The sequence below is a fragment of the Arthrobotrys flagrans genome, assembly GCF_004000055.1.
Source record: "Arthrobotrys flagrans strain CBS H-5679 chromosome Unknown unitig_0, whole genome shotgun sequence".
Taxonomy (NCBI): domain Eukaryota; kingdom Fungi; phylum Ascomycota; class Orbiliomycetes; order Orbiliales; family Orbiliaceae; genus Arthrobotrys; species Arthrobotrys flagrans.
The window spans coordinates 3105985-3130223 of NW_027137550.1; the positions used below are offsets into that span (position 1 = coordinate 3105985).

The 24239-nt window shown below is 46.9% G+C and overlaps 8 protein-coding genes across 10 annotated transcripts; 3 read left to right on the forward strand and 5 right to left on the reverse strand.

Moving 5' to 3' along the window:
- Positions 1-262: 262 nt before the first annotated feature.
- Positions 263-2131, reverse strand: DFL_003951 (uncharacterized protein; the record flags this gene model as incomplete). Its single annotated transcript, XM_067632962.1, has 3 exons — positions 263-693; positions 757-885; positions 949-2131. 3 exons carry the CDS (start codon positions 2129-2131, stop codon positions 263-265), a joined length of 1743 nt encoding a protein of 580 aa, XP_067491178.1.
- A 583-nt stretch (positions 2132-2714) lies between these two features.
- Positions 2715-3331, forward strand: DFL_003952 (mitochondrial 54S ribosomal protein uL14m; the record flags this gene model as incomplete). Its single annotated transcript, XM_067632963.1, has 4 exons — positions 2715-2729; positions 2788-2814; positions 2878-3166; positions 3261-3331. 4 exons carry the CDS (start codon positions 2715-2717, stop codon positions 3329-3331), a joined length of 402 nt encoding a protein of 133 aa, XP_067491179.1.
- A 954-nt stretch (positions 3332-4285) lies between these two features.
- DFL_003953 (uncharacterized protein) lies at positions 4286-6967 on the reverse strand (the record flags this gene model as incomplete). Its single annotated transcript, XM_067632964.1, has 9 exons — positions 4286-4503; positions 4561-4745; positions 4821-5074; positions 5136-5491; positions 5556-5966; positions 6150-6188; positions 6244-6262; positions 6680-6715; positions 6824-6967. 9 exons carry the CDS (start codon positions 6965-6967, stop codon positions 4286-4288), a joined length of 1662 nt encoding a protein of 553 aa, XP_067491180.1.
- Positions 6968-10322: 3355 nt separating this feature from the next.
- DFL_003954 (uncharacterized protein) lies at positions 10323-11339 on the reverse strand (the record flags this gene model as incomplete). 2 transcript variants are annotated; one of them, XM_067632966.1, is made up of 1 exon in its annotated part: positions 10323-11339. In XM_067632966.1, one exon carries the CDS (start codon positions 11337-11339, stop codon positions 10323-10325), a length of 1017 nt encoding a protein of 338 aa, XP_067491182.1. The 2 variants fall into 2 exon arrangements, with proteins under 2 accessions (XP_067491182.1, XP_067491181.1); XM_067632965.1 differs by having other exon boundaries at positions 10323-10997.
- Positions 11340-11606: 267 nt separating this feature from the next.
- On the forward strand, positions 11607-14891 carry DFL_003955 (uncharacterized protein; the record flags this gene model as incomplete). Its single annotated transcript, XM_067632967.1, has 2 exons — positions 11607-11651; positions 11727-14891. The coding sequence occupies 2 exons, from the start codon at positions 11607-11609 to the stop codon at positions 14889-14891; spliced, it is 3210 nt and encodes a 1069-aa protein (XP_067491183.1).
- A 1048-nt stretch (positions 14892-15939) lies between these two features.
- On the reverse strand, positions 15940-17291 carry DFL_003956 (uncharacterized protein; the record flags this gene model as incomplete). Its single annotated transcript, XM_067632968.1, has 3 exons — positions 15940-16792; positions 16867-16926; positions 17101-17291. 3 exons carry the CDS (start codon positions 17289-17291, stop codon positions 15940-15942), a joined length of 1104 nt encoding a protein of 367 aa, XP_067491184.1.
- A 3647-nt stretch (positions 17292-20938) lies between these two features.
- On the forward strand, positions 20939-21609 carry DFL_003957 (uncharacterized protein; the record flags this gene model as incomplete). 2 transcript variants are annotated; one of them, XM_067632969.1, is made up of 4 exons in its annotated part: positions 20939-21064; positions 21131-21285; positions 21346-21470; positions 21542-21609. In XM_067632969.1, 4 exons carry the CDS (start codon positions 20939-20941, stop codon positions 21607-21609), a joined length of 474 nt encoding a protein of 157 aa, XP_067491185.1. The 2 variants fall into 2 exon arrangements, with proteins under 2 accessions (XP_067491185.1, XP_067491186.1); XM_067632970.1 differs by lacking the exons at positions 21346-21470; positions 21542-21609 and having other exon boundaries at positions 21131-21307.
- A 354-nt stretch (positions 21610-21963) lies between these two features.
- DFL_003958 (uncharacterized protein) lies at positions 21964-23569 on the reverse strand (the record flags this gene model as incomplete). Its single annotated transcript, XM_067632971.1, has 2 exons — positions 21964-22166; positions 22222-23569. 2 exons carry the CDS (start codon positions 23567-23569, stop codon positions 21964-21966), a joined length of 1551 nt encoding a protein of 516 aa, XP_067491187.1.
- Positions 23570-24239: the final 670 nt, after the last annotated feature.

The following is a 24239-nucleotide window of genomic DNA, read 5'->3' on the forward strand; positions in this document are numbered from 1 at the left end:
TAAAGAGCAATGAACGCCTGTGTGTAATGGTATACAACTTTATCCGTCCGTCCTTAAATCCTAAGTGAATAGAAAGCCCCAATTAAAAAGCAACCGCATCGTCATTAACTTCCCCGCTCCGAAAGCTCAAACGTCGAAGGCAATGCTGAAGAAGGTAAATAAAAGGTAGACATCGGCGTGCGGCCAGTCACCCCCTATTTAACCCCCTTCCAAAAACCACCTCCCTAATAAATCCTCTCCAGCATCATGACCTCACTTACCCTTACAACTTATCACCACCAATCAAAAAGTTCCCCAAGCTCTTCACCATACTTTCGATCTCCTGTCCAGTCGGCTTAATACTCTCCTTTGGCAACAAGAATCCATAACTTCCCTGATCCCTCAACTTGATCTGGTAAGAATATGAAACACCGACTTCCCTGTAGAAGTAGTCGAGAGCGGACCCGCCGCCACCCGTTTCCGTGAGCATGAAATCATCCCCAGCGGACTTTTCGGACCTCTTGGCCTTTTTGCCGTCTTTCTTTGGGTCCTTATCAGATGGTGCGAACTGTCCACCGCCTTGGCATGCTGACGAAACTTCGTAGTGTTCGCCGTGGCGGATACGAATGCCCTTTGCTAGAACTTCTGCGAGTTCCTCGAGATTCTCGAGGTCTGGTGGCTGTTGGGAGCAGGAGTAGGAATATGGGTAGAGAACTGTAGTCTATATGTTAACGAAAAGGTTTCATTGTCGGGAGATGGAAGGTGAAAATGACTTACTCTGCTGAGAATAAGAGTGCAAATCCAAGAATCCCATGATATGTGTATTCCCCTCCGTTGTGAGATTCTGTGCCCAGGCCGCAAAATTCTTCGACTCCAGAGCTTCGAATTCCTTCTCTCCCGGATAGTCTACCCAAATTTAGTCAGCATTTCCGATCCTTGAGACCCATAAGTAAACGTGTGAATACATACTCTCACTACAAGGATTGTTCTGACTCTGTCCGCCCCACTTGTATGAATAGCTTCTATCCAACTCAATTCCTTTGCAGAACCCCAAACTCGTCGGTTGCCTATTCTTCCTCCATAGTCTATCCTCCGTCCAGGTATACACATATCCATCAACATTTAACGTCGGGATAAAATACCAATCGAAATTCTCAACAAGTCTCGTAATCTCCCTATCTCCTAAATCCGCCTCCGCATTCTCCTTGTTGAAAGGTCGAGGTCTATATCCTGTGATGAAAGCATGTGCAAGATAACAAACAGTAGAGACAGAGATCCATTCTCTAGCGTGAGAAGCACCGGTAATAACAATTGCCTTTCGTTTGCCAGAGCTTGGTTCTCCTGACCTTGAGATCTTGAGTCCCTTTATTTCACGTCCTTCGTATGTCTGCCCAATGGAAAAATGTTCTACGTGGTCGGGAAATAGCGAACGGAGCAGCTTCATCCAAGGGTTAATAACTGATATCGGCTGGTAATTCGAAAAGAAATGTTCGGACTGTGCTGGCCGATACGGACCAGAATACTGCGATAACGAGTGATGCGAAAGCGGATTCGAAGGGGCTTCGGATGATCCTGGGAATGTTTCTCGAACGGTAGCGGCGAGATCATGCATAAGTCTTGCATGTGAAGACTGAAGTGATTCCGGTAGAAGACCAAGAAGTGATTCGACGACATCCTTATCAACCCTAATATCCGCATGATCCTTCGTGGCACTCCAAACGTCTAAGAACAAGATTTCGGCCGCTTCAGCCAGTGCTACGGCTTCGTCTGTCGTAGTGATATTAAACCTCAAGACAACATCGTTCTGATACCTCGAGTATGGTACCTTGCCCGGTTTATCCCCTAGTGGCTTCTGAGCACCTGAAGAAGAAGATCCGGAAGAATAATGTGGATGGCTTAGTCCTCCATGATGTTTCCCTCCACTTCCGAATATCCTTACTACGATCCTATTCCTAAGTTTCGACCATGAGTTGCGTGATTCCCGAGGAGCGGCATGGAAGATATCGGAGAAGGTATCGGCGTTGTTGGAATGGTTCTCGTCGTCATGAATAGGTAGACGGATTACGGACTCGGAGTTTGTCGGGATCGTAGAAGCTAGGGAGGTCGTGCAGAGATGAGCTGCGACGGCGCAGCAGATGATGATTGAGCGCATGGTTGTACAGTGATCGCTAGGCTTATCCCCTTCCAACAGACAATGTCGACAGGGCGGGTTGAAATGGTAAGCGATTGGATTCCCTTCAAGAGGGTGGATGAGTCTCCCCCAGAGTCAAGCAGACAAGCCGGAGCTGCTCGCCGGGGTTATCGGGTAAGATGGTTGTTAGTAGGAGTGGGTTGCCTGTGAAGTGATGACGCTAATGATGAAGAATATGGCGATGGTGAGGAGAAGATGAGCGAGAACAAAAGGCCTCGTCTTCAAGTCGATTTCTGCGCCCAGTTAAAAATCCCAACGACCTTTCTTGCTTTGCCTAAACTGAGCGTCTTACGACAGCCAATTCGTCGCATGGTTCCACCATCCCCTTTAAAGCACCTGCACTTTGGCCCTGTCCGCCCGTCGTACTTTGTAGGCGAACTCGTAGGCTGAGGGTACTTCATTGTGACTTGGGCTGTGCTTCTCAAACAGGCAAGGTTTTGAACCGCCGGCGAAAACCGTCTTAAGCGAAAAACTTCCTCGAAAGACGTACAGTTATCGACAGATGCCTGACCGGTGACAACAGGCCCCACAGATATAGCTCATCATGATTCAATTAAAGGTACGGCAATCGCTTATATCAATTACGGTGGCAGATATGCTAACACGGGGTGTTATAGACGATGCTCAACTGCATCGACAATTCGGTAGATATACCCTTCCATGGCATCATGATCTACACCCCACCCCTCTAAACAGTATACACATAGGGCGCCTCCATTGTCGAATGCATCAAAGTCCTCGGACAGAAGCGCCACGCCCGTATCGGTGACCGTATCGTCATTGTCGTCCAACGTCAACGTGCCCTAGGTCTCTCGGATTCCGGTCACAGCAGCTCCGCGGCCGCACAGAAAGTTCGAAAGGGTGATATCAGACACGCGGTTGTCGTCAGGACGAAGAAGCAGCTGCAGAGGAAGGATGGAAGTGTCGTCAGATTCGATGATAATGCGTGCGTACTGGTTAACAAGGCCGGAGAGCCAATTGGGACGAGAATGAACGGTCAGTCCGTACTATTCCAAGATACCTAGATCATAGGACATTGAAAGCAATACACCATATTTCAGGACTATATATTAACATTCTATCTCAACAGGTGTCGTTGGACGAGAACTCGGCGAGAAGAAGTGGAGCAAAATCCTCAGTTTGGCTCCTATGCACATCTAATGTGTATATTTCTCCCATATTCCTTAACATTGTAATATATCCCCAGTCCGATTCCAAAAAAAAAAAAACTCTGTACATATATGACGGAATTCACGACCTTCGGAAGAAAATATTTTATTAAATATTCAATCATTCCATTTGGGACCAGCTGATGATAGACCCCGCATCGATGTGGAGCCGTCCCTCAAAGGGCACATGCACCTGCACTCGTCCAGATTCGAAAGGAATAAGTGCAACTGTGGCATCTTGTTTTCAAAGTATCCACAAGATAAAATACAGCACTGAATTGCGGACTAAATAGCTAAAATACGGCAAAGGATAAGTCAGAAGATATCTTTTGTTTATAGATTTGGTCTAGCTATATCGACTTTTCCCCTCGTTCGATGAATCTCACAGGTATCAACTGCCAACTACTCTGTTCAAACGCCACGCCACCATCGGCTTCCCACTGTTAATTTTTTTAAAATTCCGGCTCAAGAAGGGAAACGGTAGTAATAAGACACAATTCGCCAAGGGCTCTCAAAAAAGAAGAGAAAGAGAAAGAAGACACTTCCACAATAGATATAAGAGAAAACGAAGAATAACGCCTAAGACGGTATAGAAAAGGAGTGTCTGAGCGGCTCTGGGAGAATGAATGACTCGCAAGATACACTTATTACATATGTGCTCGCCTTTCATCAGTAGTATAAGAGATGGGAACAGAGTTAATGAAACAGCAAACCAAACAAAAGGGAAAGCAAGCTACTATCGTGTCCAGGGCTTCCCCGCAATCCTGTTTTCTTCCAAAAGAAAAAAAGAAGTAGAACCGAACTCAATGCATCACGCTTGTCATAAGGATGTTAAACAATTCAATCCCCGCTTGCCTACTCGTAATTCCGGATCCGACCTTTTATTTGGACTCGATCAGTCCATAAGCACCTCGCAGAATCAAACAAAAAGGTTTTCCATTGACGTTTAGAAATCGGTGAAGAAATGCCCATACTGATCTGGACCGTCCTTGCCGTATTCTTCCGTCTCTTCGGGATACTTGTCGAACAGACTGGCGTCTCCTATGCCGCCACGGACCGGTGGAACGTAAGGGGGCTCGATTTGTTTGCTAAGTAATCGTTCCCAGTTGACCTCCGCGAACCATGGATGCTCCAAAACGGATCGGGAACCGTGATACAAGTTACCTAGAAAGTATAATTAGCATAATATCAAAGCCAACAAAGGGCACAGCGTAATCATACCCAATCGCTTCGTTAGATCCGGTGTAATCAGCTGTTGCAGCAAATTCATCGCATCTGGATGAATGTAAGCCGGATACTTGACCCTTCCGCGAAGAATGTTTTCGTAGATCTTCATCGGGCTGCCTCCATCCCAGAATGGAGTGTAACCGCAGAGCATTTCGAAGATCAGGATTCCTAGCGACCACCTACATATATAAACCACGTTGTTAGCGTTTTGATCATCGTAAAAATAAAAAATAAAAAACGTGGCCCGTTCTTACCAATCGACTGATTTGTTGTAACCCTTTGATGCAACGACTTCTGGAGCCAAATAGTCGGGTGTACCGCAAAGCGTCCAAGTGATATCCGGAACCTCTTTCGCGAAACCAAAATCTGTAATCTTCAGATGTCCATGTCGGTCCAATAACAGGTTTTCGGGCTTCAAGTCTCGGTAAATGATGTTCATCGAATGTAGGTAGTCCAGAGCTAAGGCAACTTCAGCAGCGTAGAACTTGGCAACAGGATTTGGAAACCTCTGCAAAGCATCATCATCAGTATACACAACTTCCTTCAACCTTCATCCTTCAGAAGCTCACCTGCGATTTTCTTAACAAGCTGAACAATTCACCACCCTCAATGAAATCCATCACCATGTACAGATTCTTGGCATCCTGGAAAGTTCCCCAGAGAGTAATCAAGAAGGGGTGCTTGACTCGCTGAAGCATACGTCGTTCGTCGTTTGTATGCTCCACCTGCTTCATTTTGACTACCTGGGCCTTCTTGAGTACTTTGACGGCATAGAAGCGTAGGTTGTGTTTCGACTGTACTAAATGTACACGACCGAAACTACCTGTGCCCAAGGTTCTCTGGAAGTTGAAATCCTGGAGGGTGTATTTGCCCTTTGTGGCCCGTACTGCATTTTCGGCCTTCTGGAGGGTCTGGCTTTCTGATCCTGTAGAATCCTAGGTTAGTATGACCCGAACTCCCCGGAAATTTCAACTGAATATATTGCTTACTGCTATGACCAGCAGATTCGTTAACCGGGGTTGTCATAGGGTGGTCCTTCTCGGCGTGGCCGCCGGTGGTAACTGGAGAAGTCGGTGTTTGAGAAGTAGCAGAAGTGATTGCTGATAAACCACCGTGAGAGTTTGCAGTCGTCGCCGTCGACGGTGCAGAGCCCAACGACTGACTGAGGGATCTCTCGGTCGACGGTGTGACGGGAGAATCCTCGACGATGGTATCAGGATTTCCACTTGCGTCTTTGAGACGGGCAGCCTCTTTGTCCTTCTTCTTTTTCTTGAAAACGGATCCTAAAGTCGGCATAAAAGAATCCAGCTCGAGGCCGCTAGCGCCCTCGACGTTACTACTACTTGGTTTTACGGGAGGTTCCCAAGGAACTTTAGAGACGGTCGGATCGAGCTTAACTCCTGTGTAACGGCGAAGTGCGTTAGCTTTCCGTTTCGTCGCCGCTGGGCAATATCTCGCTTGGACGGGGCTAGGACAAGGCAGGGAACCGATTCGCTGCAGCCTGCCTGTAGACCCAGCCAATTCTCGTCCAAACAGAGATATACTATCCAAAAAAAAAAAAAAACGCGAGGCCAGAAACTCACGTTTATTCGCCGTCGAATCTGTAGTTGGGCGGTCCAAAACTGAGGTCGGACGAGATACTCGGAGGGTATACGATTGGGATGTATCTGAGTGTACCGCTGTAGTGAACGGACTCCTGCACAGTTATCAATGAAGTCACCGTTAGCCAACCTTTCAGATAACAATTAATTCACGAAACTGAATAACATCGGGACAAAATTCCAGTATCAGGCAACATTTCGGAGACGATAGCCGGAAAGGTATAATGCCGACATACCTCTCTGCGAGCGAATGGACCAGAATTATAAAAGGCAGAGAGGTAGATAGAAAACGAGCAGGAAAATGCAAGTTGATTTGTGAATACGAGTTTTTGGAGTTTTGGATCTTTCTCGATGGAGCACGGGCGATCTAGCGTGGAGACGGCAGCTGGCAGACACGACAATTCAATGCACAGGGTAGCATGGGACAGCAGCAGCAAATTCTCAAAAACCGGCATAAAGCAGCAGCAAAAAAAAACAGCTCCAACAGACGCGCACTGTTCCAGGCCACTCACCAAGTGGAAATCGACGTTCACGGACCAGCTGGTCGTCTGAAATCGCGGAGGGTGCTCGGTAATGAGAGAATTAAATTTTCGGGCTGCACAAGCTGTAGCCGTTGAGGAATCTACCCCGCATTTTGGCTCCAATTGTCAGTTCACCGGACTATAAAGGGCTCGGCAGAAGTCAAGGCCAGCTGGATCGGGTCCGAGAGGCACAGGGAGTGATATATCGGGAGGGACGGGTACGGAGAGGAGGAAACTCAGGTCAGGCTCTGGCCTTTTGGGAGAACATGATTCGTACATTTGGAGGGTTATATAAGATGATATATATTGCTCGGAACTGTTGTCGATAGCCGAGTTCCTCAAGTATATATCCCTATATAGGTGTATATATACGTAGAAAAGCCTAGGTAATGTAGGTACCCCCGAAAGATTGAATTGATGATAGATAGAATACTCCGTCCAACAGGATAATTGGAGAGATGGCGACGGAGCAGATTATTGATTATGAAAGAAAGGATGGTAGGTCTAGAGACAACCAATTGGCCGATTTGTTAGTAAAGAAATCCTCCCCCCAAAAGAAACTGGCCCGGATGAGGTTGGTGGTTGTTCTTCCCCCAGTGCAAATGACTGACAGGGAAGTAAGTATTTGAAGGGAACCAGAAAGGGAGAGGGAAAAAAATTAGGAAAACCTTTGGAGGGGCCAGGTAGCTTCTTATTCTTAGCTGCTGTATATCTGTATCAATCGAATCAAGCAAAACGGGAAGATCTCATTTTTAGTAGAAAGCGACCATTTCCCGTTCGCAGCAGGGCAAAGACAAGGAGCTAAGCAGCTAAGCTGGTATGATGCCTGTCTGGTTTATGGAACAAACGACAGAGCGAGGAATCTCAAAGAATTGGAGTCAAGAACAGACAGCTTGGTGAATTCTGCCTGGTGTCGGGTATGGGGCTTCCCAAAACGTGAAGTGTAGGGGTCCACACGGGTGCAATGGGTGTAGGTAGATGAGAAGGCAAGCAGCACAATAAAGCAAGTAAAGCAAAGCAAATTAAAGCAAAGCAAAGGCTGATATTAAGCAACAGATGGCGAAGGAATAAGGGCCGGAGGGTATGCGGAGCGGTGTTGGAAGGGGTTACTCGTTATGCATGTATAGTGTATACTAAGGACATACTTGCCTTTACCCCGAGCGGTATATTAATATACGACTTGGTACTAGCTAGACCGGTAGGTCTTGATAAAATAAATAAAATAAAAAAATAAAAAACCGGCAGGATTAGTCCCAAGGAAATTGGTGAATTGGAAATTGGAAATGAAGGGGTTTCAATTCAAAGGAATCCAGATCTTTGAAGAAACGCGGAGATAATGTATATCTTATATATCAATTGTAGTCTCGGTACGTACTCTTTTCCTGTCCAGCTTGATCGAATCCTCCTCGTCCCACAGCGTATATTTGTTATTATCTTACACGGGGACGCGGACGGAATAGTATAAATAGAGCTAGAGACCACATATCACCAGCACCACCTGCTACTCTTGCTCCTCCCCTCCATTGGCAAATGGATTGATCGAGTTAAAGGCTTGAGGTGGAGCACACGAAGGGGTGGGTGTATGTATTAAGATATGCAATAAGCCCAAAATCTTTCCAGCCAGGTGGAAAGAAATCTCAGACATGTACATTACACCCGGCCACGATACATGGGGTTTAAGGTTGGACGCTTGGGACTTCGTACAAACAGGATATTTTATCGACACCTTGTGAACGAAGTCTCGAGGTTCTCGTTCATGCACAGGCCGGCTCCGCTCTACCTCTATCGGCAAGGATTCGGATTGAGCTGCAGAACCCGATGACGAAACGGCCAAACCTGCTTATTTCTAGGCCAAAAGAGGAGGGGGAAGACGGGCAAACATTGAGAAATCAGATTGGCAATACTTACTCCGATTGAATGAATAAAACGAATTTAAAAACCGTGGCCGACTAGTTTAGATCAAGTTACCTGGCAGGATCGATTTCGAGGAGGAAGAAGAGGAGTTAAAAAGAAGAGCAGGAGCAGGATCAGGGAAGGACGAGGACTCGAGCTCTCTTCGGTTCGCAATGCTTTTTGCTATTTTGACGCTTCAGCTGTCCGGTAGAATCCGGGACCTTTCGATCTGATCGATATGAGTCGAGGCAGCTTTGTGAATTTTAATTTAGGGAGTAGTAGCACTCATTTGTGAGGATTGGATTCGGTTTCGACAAGATGGGAAGAATAAGTAATTGATCGAAGATCCAGAGAGAGAGAGAGAGAGAAGAGAGAGAGAGAGAGAGAAAGAGAAAGAGGAGAAGAGAGGAAAGAGAGAAAAGAAGGAAAGGGCAATTGCAAGTTAACATTAATTAATATTTACATTTACACAGAGTCTCTTCTCTTGTAGGTAATGTAAATTATCATATCCGGCCATTAGAATTAATTGTATTTCCTGACTTGCATGCTGTGTATGCTTGGATGCTTCTCCTCCCAAGCCCACGGAAATGTCTCTTTTGCGTGCGAATCGGGGCTCACTTTTAACTGGACTGTCGGACTTGCAAGTTTGGAGTCGCCTTGAAGCCATGGGTGCTTTTTCGGTGTCGGCCATTTATGCTCTTTACATACTTGCTCAACTGAACTCCAATGCATGATATCCTCCCCCCAGCCCCACTGATATCCCACTGCCGGTATCACTCTTTTTTTTTTTTTTTTTTGCCCTTTCCTCTCTTCAACTTGCAACTGACTTACTAAGTAGTCATTGAGGCCATAGCCAAAATACATTCTGAAGTAAGTACATACAAAAGTGAATTGAATGTCAGACGAACCTGGCGATCGACAAACCGCCACTGGTTTCGAGTCGACTGTTTTCGGCAACTGGATACCGACCAGACGCTGCCTTCGGCCGCTGCGCTCCCCACGACTTTTAGTGAATTGTTTCCTTCTTGGAAAACAAAATCGTGGAACGGATATCCTCAGGACCCAGCCGGCATTTGCAAAACGCATGATGCAGTGTCGCGCTTGCCCTCAGGAGCTAAGGGTATTGCAACTGTGGGGCAACTTCAGTTTGCCTTCGTTATCCCCGTTTGCATGCGGAAGGTCCTGCGAAACATCAGGTTCACAACGCAGGGCTGGGTTTTAATTCCTGGTAGATTCGATTTAAATCTTAATAAGCTTATCGGTTCGCAATTAATGATCCTGCAGTGAGTTAAATATTGGGGATACTCTCGGTCTTAGTTTCACCTCCAGTGCAAGCTGAGCCGGGTTTCGGTTTAAATCAAACTTTGACAAGTCGACTTTTAGATATCGATCTCTTCATGTATCTCTGGAAGATACCAGGTAGTATCGTGTCCTTACATCTGAGGCTCCGACGCCTCAGATTCTCGGAACAATCTATAATTGGCGCCCTGCGGAGCCCGCACCTTGCTTACGTAGTAGAGCTCGGAAGTTCTGGCCAAAGCGAAGATCCCAATCTCAAGCGAGCAGTCGGCCTATTACAAACTTGCCAGGCCCTCAAACACCGCCAGCTGGAGCATTTAGACCAAAAATTCGGCGAGTCTTTAGCGACAGGTGCGAGCCAGCCTGCAGGCATGAGATGATATTGTTATATTTCGGCCACCTCCTGGCTCCTGCAGGCCTGCATGCCTGTTGCCTGTCGCCGTCAGCGTTTCTCACCTTCGCGCTCTTCTGCCCATAAAGAGTCGATAATTTGAAAAACGGCTGTGATACCCTGTAATATATCATCACTGATTGTCTCTCTTCCCCATCTCTGCAAGGCTTTGTCCGGGTGCCACCGCACTCTTTCAAGTCTTAGGATATCAGCATAAGATTTGCTCTCCGAGCCATTGGCAACGCCATTGGTTTCCAGTGCCGACTTGAAAAAGCTTTCAATAGCCTCTTTTGATACATCCTTTCGGCGTCCCGATTCCACGGGCCATGGAACCTCAATACGGCCCGACTTCGGCCTCTCTTTCTTCGTGATGTCGTCCCAAATACCAGTGTAAATCGCCCATGCTTTCTTGATCCTCTCGATATTCTTCCTCGACCGTCTCTCTTTCTCAAGCAGTAATCTCTCTCTTTCCCTCCTTTGCCATTCAGCCCTATCTTCCTCCTCTTGCTTCCGGTCCCTTTCTCGTTCTTTCTTGATCCTCTTTCCCTCCTTCTCCAAATACTCGTCCGTTTTTTCATACATCTTCCTCCTCACATATTCCGCATATTCCTCATCAGTCATGATCTCCAATTCACCCTTCTCATTCTCCACCTTCGGCCTCTCGTAAAGATGTATCGGCTGCCCATATACACCTTCCCAATAAGCAGCTCCTTCATCATCAGCCATTGCCTCGAACAATGATTCCCGGAACGCTGTTTCTGGGTCTTTATATTTGAAGCTATTTTGACCAGGTAGAAAAACATCATCGTAGAGTGCTGGATCATCTGTTTCGGCTACCGAAGGTTGTTTTCGTTTCTTGCGACTCGGTGAAGCTGAACGAGAGCGAGATCGAGAACGGGTGTGGCTTCGATGCCGTCGCCGTTCACGTTCTCGGTCACATTCCCGATCGTTGTGATCTCGATCATGGCGGTGAGACCGTCGTTTAGACTTCAGCTTTAGCTTGCCCTTTTTGGCGGTTGAAGTGGTGTAGGCATTGTCGATTCCGAAAGTTGGAGTTATATCTTCCATTATGGATATTATCGCGATTTTATCATAACATCGTTGAGGGTGTTCATAGGAAGATAGAACGGGATGAGGATGGTGGTTTTTATAGTTGGGTGCTCTGCTAGCCACCTTAAAAGAGGCGTCGCTTAGGAATCGGTCAACGAGCCACACCAGGCCTTCCAGGCACGCGCCATTGAATCATCCTGCACGACACAATGCGTCCTCCATTCCTTCGGATCCAATCCTTATATTTCCTCCCCGGATATGATCAAGACATACATCTGGCACAAGATGGATGATACCCTCGAAATACGGCGGAAGCAAGCTTTCGCAGAGGTAATAGCCACTTTACATCAAGTTACCTACAAAATACCACAAGCCACAGCTTAGAGCTAACCCATCCCACCATAGCTCAAACCCCGGTGTATAGCCGTCAGCCAAATCGTCCTCCGTTCCGAAATCGATCCTCAAAGATCTCGTCAGCTCGTCGAAGCGCTCGAGAGTCTTTTACAATGTATCACGAAACTCGGCGAGGTAGAGGGGTTAATAAACCCTGCAACCGGAGACTACATATTTTTCCCGTTATCACATATATTCGGTCGACAGCAGATGTTTATCGATAGAGTAATCGATTTGAGTTTACAATGTGTGAACATTTTGCTGTTGAAATGCTGGAATGTGAATATTACGGGAGAATTGGCGAAGCAGTTGATGATTATGGTGACTTTCATAATTGGAGGTCCGCCGGATGGGAGTAGACCGTCTAGAGCGTCTGAAGAGACGAAGCTGACTGCTACGAAGTGTCTCGAGTCTCTTTTTGCAGCGGTGACGAGGTCTACGGCTGCTAGAACTCAGTTCGGGTTGATCGAGATGGCACCGTCGTTAGGACACTCCCTTACAGTATTACTGGATACTATCCCGGCGACATCATTCACAGACCTTCAAGTGGCCGCCAGCAGTGCCGTTCACCATCTTTTCACCGGGTGTATTAGTGACGACGATATCCTCGCCAGTTTCCTACCCGGTACGGTATCAACACTGTGCAAATTCCTGGATCCCAGGACCAGTGGATCGACAAAATCTAAAGCTTTAGTAAAAGCAATCGACACACTGTCGGATGTTTTAAGACTCGTCCTGATGGACATCAAAACATCCAATCTACCCATATCGGATGGAATGGGTGGTGCACTTAACAGCGATTCCATCACAACAATACGAACACAATCATGGCTACATGGTACTTCGGAGCAAGTAAGAATGGGTCTTACGGGCGTATGCGGTTTACGAAAACACAGGATGTTGAACGTCAAAAAGTCACTTCTAAAGTTATGCCTGGCGATAGCACGAGACTGTCCCCAGTCCTTAGAAACCACTCTACCAGTTGCAATCGAAACACTCGTCAGCCTATCTGCAGATAAAGAGGAAACATTCGCCTCACAAGCCCAAGAAACCCTTACCACTCTAGCGGGGTACAACGAGAGTATAACCCAAGTTCTGCAACAGAGTCTCCATGGCTGGATCCTATCCCTCCCTCGAATCCTCCAAGCCAACGATGAAGTCAAGAAATCACATCTTCTCCGCGAAATCGCAGCATCATTCAAGATAATCTCGAACCTAGGCCAGACATCAGATATACTACTAGACCTCTTCTCGAGAAACATGAAGGACAGCATCATGAACCTCAGCGAAAACAATGCACCCACAATAGGACCCGAACAAATAGTTTCAACCATCTCACCCGCATCAATGGAACTTATAAAACGAGAAGCACAAGCCGAAGTAATCTACCCCGCCATCATAATCCCAGGAAAAGTCCAAGAAGAAACCTCAAATAATACCCTATCTCTCCTGCACATGCTCGGAAACACTTCAATCGGCCTTCAACTGGTCCACGAACACGTTCGAGAAGCCAGAGTAGGCACGGACCTTAGCAAAGCAATTTCACTGTGGGTGGCACTAAACATCCTCCGTTCCTCCCAATCCAAACCAGCAGACGACTTTTTCATCACCTCATTCACACCAAATACTCCCAAAGCACCACAACTAACAGCAGAACTATATTCCGTCGCTCTATCATCCCTAATTGATACATACGATAACCCAGAAACCCACCCACAATTAACCTGCATCTCCCTCGAAATCCTCGCCTATACAGCCAGCACAATGTCCACCTCCTTCCGCCCCGAACTTGTCGACTGCCTTTACCCTGTCGTCCACCTCTTCGGATCTTCGGTATATACCATACAACAACATGCAATCCTTACCCTCGAATCACTTGCAAAATCCTGCGGGTACAATTCAACCCGTGACTTACTGGTCGAAAACGCGGACTATCTCGTCAACGCCGTATCACTCAAACTCAATATGTTTAACATCCAACCACAGGCACCGCAGGTGCTAGTGATGATGATTAAACTTGCGGGGGCGGAGTTAGTACCATTGTTAGACGACCTGGTGGTATCAATATTTGCGGCATTGGAGAACTACCATGGGTACGAAAGGCTCACGGAGAGTTTGTTTTCGGTGTTAGAAGGAGTTGTGGTCGAGAGTGCTGGAGGGGAGGAGAAGCTTAAGTTGATTACTGATGGGAAGGAAGTCGAGAGTGGCGAGAAGAGGAATAGGGTGAAAAGGAATCATATGATGACTTTGGACGATGTATTAGGGGATCTGGACGACCTAATCCAACGGCAGAATAAACCACTGGTCCAAGAAATCGAAGACGAGGATACACCCCACAAACCCTGGGGAAAAGACAAATCCACCCCCTCAAACCCCTCCTCAGGCGACAAAGACGACGATGGAGACTCCTCGCTTACAAAAAAACCAGAACCCAAGCCCAGCCACACCTACCTCATGATCGAATCCATCGCCCGTCTCTCCCAAAACTTCCTAACCTCGAAATCTTCATCCTTACGAATACACCTCCTACAACTAATTTCTACCGCATCACCATTACTTTCCAAACAGGAAGATAATTTCCTAACTCTAATAAACCAGCTTTGGCCGGTGGTTATAGATCGATTGAGGGATTCTGAACCAGCGGTGACGGTTATGACGGTTAATACTATAACAAGGTTATGTATTGATTGTGGGGAGTTTTTGTCGTCACGAATAGAAGAGGCATGGCCCGCGTTGGTCGATGTAGCACGGAAAGCGAAGGAAGGGGTTGATAAAGAAAGATCGAAGATCGGGGGGGCATCGGGGAAACAAGTTAGTGTACGAAAAGGTGGGGTGGTAGCGGGGGGTTATGCAGTACATAATCAGATCTGGGGGTCAGTAATTCAACTTTTTGAGGCGGTAATGGGGTATACGGGGGTTGTTGGTAGGATATTTGAGGATGTGGTGGGGATGGTGGGGAGAGAGTTTGCGGAAGGGGTGGAGGGGTATGAAGGGTTGAAGGAGGTTTTGGAAATGGTGGATGGGGATGTGGTGTGGCTGGAGATGGCGAGGTGGGATGCGGGGGTGGAGGAGATGTGGGGATCTGTGCCTGAAAAGGTGGAGGTGGAGGTTGGGGGTGTTAAGAGGGTGGTGGAGTTTGAACCTGTGGTGTTTAGGGGGAATGGGGTGGTTGTATGAGGTATCATATGAACGATATTATATGGACATCACGACGGAAAGCTAGAGTAATCTTGTGGAGTTTAGAGATATCATGCAGGTTGCATTGTATTGGCAATCCGGAACCAGTCCTACTAATATGACAAGTAATATGAAGCGCTAGCATTGAAAGCATAAGTCTATATAATTAGCAAGCAAAAAGACCATCAAAGCACGCTAAAATCAAGGAGCCATCAAAGCTCGTCATGTTGCATAATCGAAAATCAAAAACCAAAGGCCGATAAACAAAACATCGCTTGCTATCTATGCTTAAACAAAAACAAAAGAGGCTACAAAACTCCGCCCGGAAACTTCTCAGGGATGATGAACAGCACAGATACAACAGAAGAAGTAGACAGGGTTGACATTAAAACGGCTATACGAAAGAAACGATGAAACCTATCGAGGGAAATCCGTGATATATCTCCGTCGTGAAGGCTGTACCACCGTCGTACGGATAACGCAATCTCCTCCACATCGCGCGCGAGGGAAATCGAAAGAAATGTGATAAGTTTATCACGAAAGGCGATATAAGATTTATATCGATATCACAGAGGTGAAATTCAACGGGGTACGACGTTCCGGATGCAGATACGTTGATCGAATCCATGGAGCAATCATAAACCCCTAAGAATGTGCCCGGAAAGGGTAGTCCCGTATGTGCGACCGTGGAGAAGAACGTGCGTGTGTTCGTAGGTATTCGGTGAAAAGAAAAGTTGAAAGTTTGATTAAGAAAATGTTATCGTTCAGAAAAAAAATTAAAACGGATGATGATAAGTTGTGTGCGGAAATGGTGAAACGAGGAACCTGACGCAAGGAGATTCGTAGAACGTCGTGAAAAGATTGGTGTATGATATAGTCCCGCGCGGTATTCCTAGACGCTAAATTGCATGATGACGATCGCGATAGAAACAAGAAACAAGAAAAGAAAACGGCTATTTCCATCCTAAGATTGCTGCGCTGATAATGGAGTTTATGCTGATGTGTGCCCAAAGGGTATCTTGCCGGATAAAAACAAATATCATGGCGATTAATAGATATCGGTCCAGGCGCTTCTAAGCTTTGTGCTCTCCCCAGGGGTTGGGCTGCTCGACCTGCTAGCCGTCATATAGGGGGCCGGACTAGCTGCTCGACTGACCATTGGCGAGCTTCGCATGATTGGCTGCGGTGGTGCCCTCATGCCCTCGAAGTTAAAGAGTTTCTTCAGACTTCCCTGACCTTGTCCCTGATTGTAGAATGTTTGCTTTTCGTATACCTGTTGTTCTGGTATTGTGGCAGGTGGGCCCATAGAAGCCATATCAGCCGGTTGTGATGTGATGCTGCTGATTGGGGTCACAAGGTCGATGGATCGTGGTGAAGAGTTGTGTGAATAAGAATAAGGATTACGGATTGGAGGTAGTGGACGAGCGAGGTTTCCTTGATATGGATTATATGCTCCATGGGAAGATGTGCTGGTGGCAGGTGAATTTGCAAGACTGGGTGCCGATGTGAATGTGTTATTACGAGGTAGGTGATGAGGGCGCTTCGAAGGTAGAAACACCCCACTGCTACTTGTCGGCGAAGGCGGTGCAGACATGCTCGGGTATGACATTTCATACGCCGGCCTGCGGTGAAGGGGTATGGAATCAGATGGTGGAGAAAAAGATACATGACCATAATCCCCCGAAGGATTGGATACGGTTCTTGCCAATGGTATCGAATGAGCAGATGTCGGCGACGATGGAGCAATCAGATTCGGCGGGGCGATGTCGGCATAGCCTAGTCTAGGAGATATTGGAGGAGTACTCCATGATCCAAAGCCGCCATGGTGCTGAAGTGGAGCTGAGCCGCTGATAGGGACTGAATTTGGATTCGACTTTGTATCTCGATCCCGTCTTCGACATCTGTGTATTTAAAAACAGAGATTAGTTTTTGGATGAAGTTGGAAATAACTCCGTGGAGGAAGTATATAACATACGCTTCACTGCAATATAAAATCCCGTTATTAGGAATGACAATTTGCTTCTCGCAAAACGAGCTATCACGGACGAGGCCAAGGTCAGCTCAACGCATTCGCAAAAAGTTGGATATCGTGATGATTTTAGCTAGGAGCCAACAAGATGTCGGCGGGTATTACGTAAAAGTCGAAGACACCACTAAGACACCAAAAAAAAGGGACAGGACAGCTATGGAGTTAAAAAAAAGTACTCACCAAAACGGTAGAAAACTGGCCGCCATCAATGGATCTATTTCTGCTTCTGCTGCTCTATCAGAAGCTTTCTTCTCGCGGGCCGCGATAGCTGAGGATGTTGGTGGTGGAAGTCCTCGAGATGAGGAAGAAGAGACAGTGGCAGACTTTCGAAGGGGCGGTCTGATGGCCTTTCTTCGCACTGCAGCAGCCATTGTAATTAGTGCCTCGGTCTCGAAAAATCTTATTTCTTATTTATGCTTTTGGCTTTCGGGCTGGGTAGGTCCTGTCTGTGTGCAATGCTCTGCAATGCCCCAGGCCAGGTCAGGTATGTCCGGTATCTATGATATCAGGTTGCAATTGCTTTCCGCTTTTGGTGCAACCGCTAGCGACAAGACGGCGGAAATTTGAATTTCGACGACGAAACCGGTCACGTAAAGATATGATGATATCTCTCACTTGTTTTTTTTGCTCTTTGGATATCACCTTAGATTTCCCTACACTCTGATCAGTCCTTTATAGACTCGCGCGTCTGAAATTCTGCTGCCAGCGGCTAGGACAAATTGGAAGTCCGCGAGCGATTTATTCCTCAGGAACTCTGCTTCTGGGGTCCACCTAACAGCCAGCGAGAGCACCGTCGGCCGACGCTGCACTCTGTGACGCAGAGCTAGAGGCAAGACCAGCTTGGGGTGGTATCTGGAGCTAGACCCAAACGTATATTGTCTCGCAGCCAGCTAGCTTTTTTAGCCTGTCTTTATTTTTGGTGATTGGCCCCCTGCGTAGATAAGGCGAAAGAGAGAGAGGGAAAGATGCGAGAGAAGATAAGCTTGGCCTCACGCAAACAGAATTGTCAGAGCAAAGCCAAAAGCTGTTGTTATTTTCTCACAATTGCCAGAGATAATAACCGTTAAACTCTTAGCTTAGTGGTATCCGGGAAGTGCACGCGATGCCTGACGTTGGAACCTTTTTTTTTTTTTTTTTTTTTCCCTGGATGAAACTTTTCCCTTCGAAGAATTTTCCTCCCTTGTGATCAGGCACAAGCCGTTGCAGATGCTTGCTGCTTGCTTCACAAGCGACCCTGGCTAGCGGGACTGTCGGGTTGTTGTTAGGGAAAATGCTAAGGGTCCTAGGGCTTCTAGAACCAATTGCAGTTCGCCTAAATTAACGCACGTCTTGCCTGGTCCAGATGGTGACAGCCGTTATGTTATTTCCTGCAGAGATTGCAAAGATGGCTAAATGTCGGATTTGAGCAGTTGAAGGCGAATTCGAAAGGGGGTACCTGAATTTCTTTCCTGTGTCGACAGCCAGGTAGTTTGTGGTTGTCGATTGTATGTGGTGGTGTATTGTCTGGATGTTTTCCTGAAACCTTCTGGTCGAGTATGGCTGTGAATGAGGTCCAAATTTGATGTCCTCGTCTATTGCTGCCGCTGGTTCAAAGCTATCCGCGCGAAGACTACCCGAGTCAAGCAAAATAGGCAGTTGAAGATAGGCCGATGTTTGAAACCTAACGATATGATATCTGTTGGATCGATACTTAAACGTCCTCTTGTAAACTTGGCTTAGTGGACCTTTGTCGGGATGAACAAAAAAAATAATAAACCGATCTGTAATCCGCAAGCCTAGGAATCTTTCGACAAGATCCAAAATCGTAAACTTCAGCTGAGAACGCCTTCGTTTGAAACGAATGTAAACGAAAAGGTGGAGAAGAAATTTGGGATCGGAATGAATGAAAAGAAAAACAGGTAGATGAAAGGAAACCCGAGATGAGCATGAGCATGCAGGCTTCTTTTTAGAGGATACTGCTTCCAGCGGTCTTCTGCGTTCTGCTACCCCCATACGTACGCATCTCCTAGCCAGGCCAGTTTCCCAGAGTACTTTCGTGGCTTTTCTAGAGTGGTGAACTCCGACACATGAGATGCACACACACAGACATGGTCTTCGTTTCGAGACGAGAGATACATATTAATGGTTTGTTAATTCCTTCTGCCAGAAGAATCCGGGGTAAAAGGGTATCTGAGCACGATGCCAAATGTGGGGGAGGCGTACGGCGCTCCAATCTTGGGTCAATGCACTTGCGAAACATCACGACCCTGCCCTCCCAAGGGGAAAAAATCTCCATTCACTTAGCAAATCGGAATCTGAAAAGAAAAAAAAAAATCCGAGACGTGGAAAAAAGGAGATATAACTGTGTGCGCACGATACTCGACTCGATGCTAGGGATCCCCCGCTGGGATGTTCGATATTTCGTCCTGATGAGGACTTGCAAGCATGCTTCAGATATCACACAAAGTCCTAGCGTTGCCGGTTCCCCATTACCATAGCGGAATCACTTTTTCTTGCCGACATATTAACCGCTGAAGCAGCTAAAATCCATCACGCGGGAATCGGGAAGCGGGTGGTCGAAACCGCAGCTAACTCAACTGGTCGACCACGACCGAGCGAGCTGTGCCTTTTTGCCATTTGGTTCTACTAAGTTCGAGCTCGAGTTCAAGCTTAAGTTTCAAGCTCGTGGGTGGTGTGGTTGGATCATATCTGCATAAATTTCTTCAGTATTATCCATGCACATGTTCACCGTATATGCATCTACCACGAGCTCGCGTGGGGGACGCCAAGATCCAGCGACATAATGCATATGCATTGGTCATGGCAATGATAATGGAACAATCAGATGTCGGCGCTCTCATCTTAATAGGCGTTCAAGGGTGAGAAAAACTTGGAATATTTCCGGTTTGAGGATGTTCGGAAAATATGTGAAGGTGAATGGAGTGCATACGTTGTTAACGTGTTCGACTCGAGTTCGACTCGACTCGTGGCAGTGGCCAGTGGAAGAAATAAAAAAGAACTTGCTTTTGACGTGAAGCTCGATCTTGGTTGTTTCCATAATAAGCATTCAGGGTCCAGCCAGGATTGCTGTGGCCCAAAATCCGCCTTGGAATGGCGTATTTTTATAATTTTGGACCGCCAGCTTTCCACCCGGCCAGAACGCAATACCGTCAGCAGATAGCCTCAAGCTTCAAGGATCCAATTGCAATCCACAGCAGCTCTCGTCGGAATCGAATCGGAATATATATCAATCCTTGCAAGCCTGCCCTATGGATCTACATACATTATACACGACTGACATACATAAGCCAGGCTCTACTGTTTGCTCCTTTAATTAATCAACGACCCGACGAGGACTTAATCCATACATCGCTTAGAAGACGTAAGATTTTAGTCTCCAAGAACTCTGTGCAACAGTAAAATTTATCTCAATTGAGGCTTTAAGACCGACCTCATCGGTCTTGGGACACGAATAAGGCAAAGCTGCCGTTTCTTTTCATCAAAATATCGTCTTATATCTCCAAGGACCCGAGTATGGAGTATATACATAGCATTATCCGCATGCACTTCTGTAACCAGACCGGACGTCTTTCTTTCTTCGGGGCCGTTGTTCAGAAATATCTTTTCTTAATGCCTCAGCATACGAACTTGTAGCGCCCTTGGGAATCTTCTTCCAGCCAATTATCTGACGCGCTCCTCGTTAACGATCGTTGTTTTTTTCGTTTCAATTGTGAGAAGGCTCGTAAACAATATGCATTGATATACACGGAATCGGAAGTAATATTGGAGTACTAGCGTTTTGTGTTCCAGAAGCCACACAAGACTACCCGACGCCATGAGTCGGCCCCCGACAAGGAGCCGCAGTATCTCTGGATCCTCAAAGGGGATATGGCGATATGCACGTATGGTTATGATTCCCAAAGATCTCGAAATCGTACAGAGGATCATCAGGGACTGGAAGTATAGCTTCAAAGATTTGATAAATCAATTTTTATATAAACGTCCTTCTTAATTTTATTATCAAAATCTTTATACCAAAATGCGACCGGATTTGATCCTTCTTGCTCTCGCCGGCTCTGCTTTCGCAGCCCCAAATGCTGCTGCTGCACCCGGACCAGTTGTGACCGAACGTCCTTCTATCGTAAGACGAGGGAATGTCGGTGGCGTAAGTTTACAATATTACATAAAGAGCAATTGATATTTACCTAGGTATATACTAGAAAGCTAACAGACATCAAATGTCTACTACTCCCTCGATATCGGATTCGCTGGCTCCCCATACTACAACGTCTACGCTCTAAACACCTGCATCAACCTCAATGCTCCGTACCTTCGTAAGATCTCGTCGTTCGGTCCAGATGAAGGTACTCTCTGCACAATTTATGGGTATGTGGCTCCAACCTCCTAACGGGAAGATGAAGTACGCTGACGAATGATTTCTTGAAGTGCTTCGAATTGCGGTACCCAGGCCGGCTCCGCAACAATTTACTACCCAGGGAGCAACGATTTGAGGTCGTTTGGTAATAACTGGAATGATCGAATTGCGAGCTTCAAATGTGTGGCTGGTCGACGTGAGTCTTTCTCCTTAGGGTGTTGATGGTTAGGTTATGACTATCGATTGCTAACGAACCATCTGATACAGCCGCCTCCTCAGTCGGTAGCATTCCGTTTTCCGTTTCTCGACGAGATGCAATCGCAACAAAGATTTGAGGTCGGCGGGTAGGTTGTAAGTGTACCTATTAAAGGGGGACATTGAGTGTCATTGTTATGTAAACGTTGAGCTTTCAAGTTTATAGACAGAAATAGACGTTTTAGACATTTTGTTCATTATTGGCTTCTGTTGGAGGGTGCCATTGTATTGTACTGTTGTTCTCTCTTGTTTCTTCGTGGCCGCTAGACTATGAATTCTGTAGTAGCAAGCCCTTGAAAGGATTCCGTGAATAAAATACAAATAGGGGATTTTACCGCCGTAAATACAAACCCCGAACGCCGGCAATGCATATGGATGTCGTAGGAAAAATGTAAAAATACACGCTAAAAATCAAAGAGGCGATGGATTCGCTTTTAGTCATTAAAACCTTCAGGGACGCCAGACGCTGCTTCTTGTACATCGAAGAAACATTGGAGTTCATTGTTCCATCGAAGACCACCCGCTTTAACCCTCTGGATCTGCTTGTATGCGAATAAACTGGCGTAGGGGAGTCCAGTTGATGGATCCTTGTAGCGAGCCGGCAGACTGGTTGTAACACAAAGCGGGCGCTCGGGTTCTGGAATATGGGTTAGAAAACTTCTTTAGGCGTGTTTGGAGGAATATTTGCTTACTAGGGAGTGGTCCATTGTTGTGTGGGAAGAGGACTTTGCTGGCAAGATCTTTGTTATTGAGTTCTCGCTTAGTGAACCCTTCCAACACGATGAAGTTTTGGGGAGCAACTTGAGGCTTTGAGGGGCGAAGGGAAGCGTCAAGATCTCCCTGCAACTGCGCAGCGATTTTGTGCTGAGTATCATCCGATGAGCCATCTGCATCAGAGGGGACCAAAGCGTATGTTGGGACTTGGGAAGTTGTCGGTGGTGAGGAGGGCTGTTGTTGGACTGATGGCTCAGCATTGGTAATTGGCTCTGGTAGGCCCGTGCCGTTGGCGTCGTCTTCCTTGGATTCTTCCACACTAACGGGACCCTGAAGTGCATCCTCCATTACAACATCCCCATTGGGTTCCTTGACGTCGGCGGAGGTTGGCGCGTCCGTAGTCTTCTCATCCGGTTTCTTTACTTCGATAACATCAGGAAGCTCCTCGACTAGCTTGCGTCTTCCCATACTGATGAGGTTACCGTTGTCGTCATATTGGGCTCTGCCGCTGTAGAATCGGATGTAGGGTCCTTCGATCTTCCTGTTGTGTAAGGCAGCCAGCTTGGCTCTTTGGGCCTCCAAACGGGCTTCCTCGGCTTCCTGCCATTTGTTCAAACTCTTTTTGTTTTCCTCCTCGACTTTCTTAGCTCTCTCCAGGCGCATTTCCTGTGTCATTTGCACATTCTCGACTTTCTTCTTTTGGGAGGCTTCATTCATCGCGGCGATAACTTTGAGGCGACGCTCATTGCTTTCCTTCATTCGTTCATAGATCATCTGCTTATTTGCTACGGTTTGCCGTCGAGTAGATTGTCGTGATGGTAGATCTTCGGCCGTTGGGATCCAGGAGATCCGTTCGCTCTTCTTTCGTGCACGGGGAGTGTTTTCGTCATCTGTCGGCGCCTTAGCAGCTTGGTCGGGTTCTTGAATCGTGACACGTTTCTCTCGGAGGTTCTGCTGTCTCTTAACTAACTTATCAAGCTCCTTCTGTCCCGGAAAGGCCCTCTTCTGTCGTTTGGCAGCTCGCTCTTCCTGCTCCAGTTTCTTCTCGCCTGACAACTCATCCTGATCTTGTGGCTTGTCTTCTTCATCAGATGAAGAACCGAGGTCTACGTCGGATTCGTGCTTTGCCTCAAAGTCGTCATCGTCGCCGTCCTCTTCGAAGAGTAAGTCAATGTCATCAGGTTGTTCTTGTAGGAGAAGCTGAGCGAGACGGTTGCCAGCGGTAGAACGGCGTTCACGACCCGCAATCAAGGTCTCTGGGAGCTGTGGAGCTTCATCGCCGCTAGACTCGGCATCGCTCTTGTCGTCTAGATCCATCTCCGCCATGGTGTGGTTGTTGGTGTGCCGGGGTACGAGATATGGATGCAGCTGAGGTTGTTGGTGATAGATGGTGATGAAGTGAGGTTTCAAGAGCATTGATGAAACGCGATGCCGAGAGTCTTGGCAAAAGGTTGCGCAACACAGGTATAAGCCACGTGACTTCAATATGATTCGACATCGGTCTCAACGCGACAACGTTCGACGTCTCAATTGCATTACAACAATTGCACGCTACACTTGCTTATACGTATATGCAACATCTGTAAGCCCAACGGTTGCAAGCTGGACTTTGTAAACGGCTTTGTTTAACTGAATATGGTGGGGCCGTAGGAGCTTGCATCTTCCTGGCCTGGTCCGGCTGAATAATCTCAGACGTCCCCAAGTGCATTTTTGGCAGGCTTCTCGAATCTTACGAAATTGGCCGGTAACGATAGCTGTTTCAGGTAAACGAGCACCCTTTTCGACTGCATGACCCCCGATCGATGTTGTGATATAGTTGGCACCAAGCGCAAGCAATTGCGTTTACATTTGCATTGACGGTTTTTTTTTTTGAAATTTAAATTTAAATTTAAATTTGGGTTGCAATCGATTGCTTGAATGTGTGTAAGCCTTTCTATGTGTCAGGTAAATACCACGGTCCTGGTACCAAGCTGGTGCAAAGAACAGGTTTAAACGG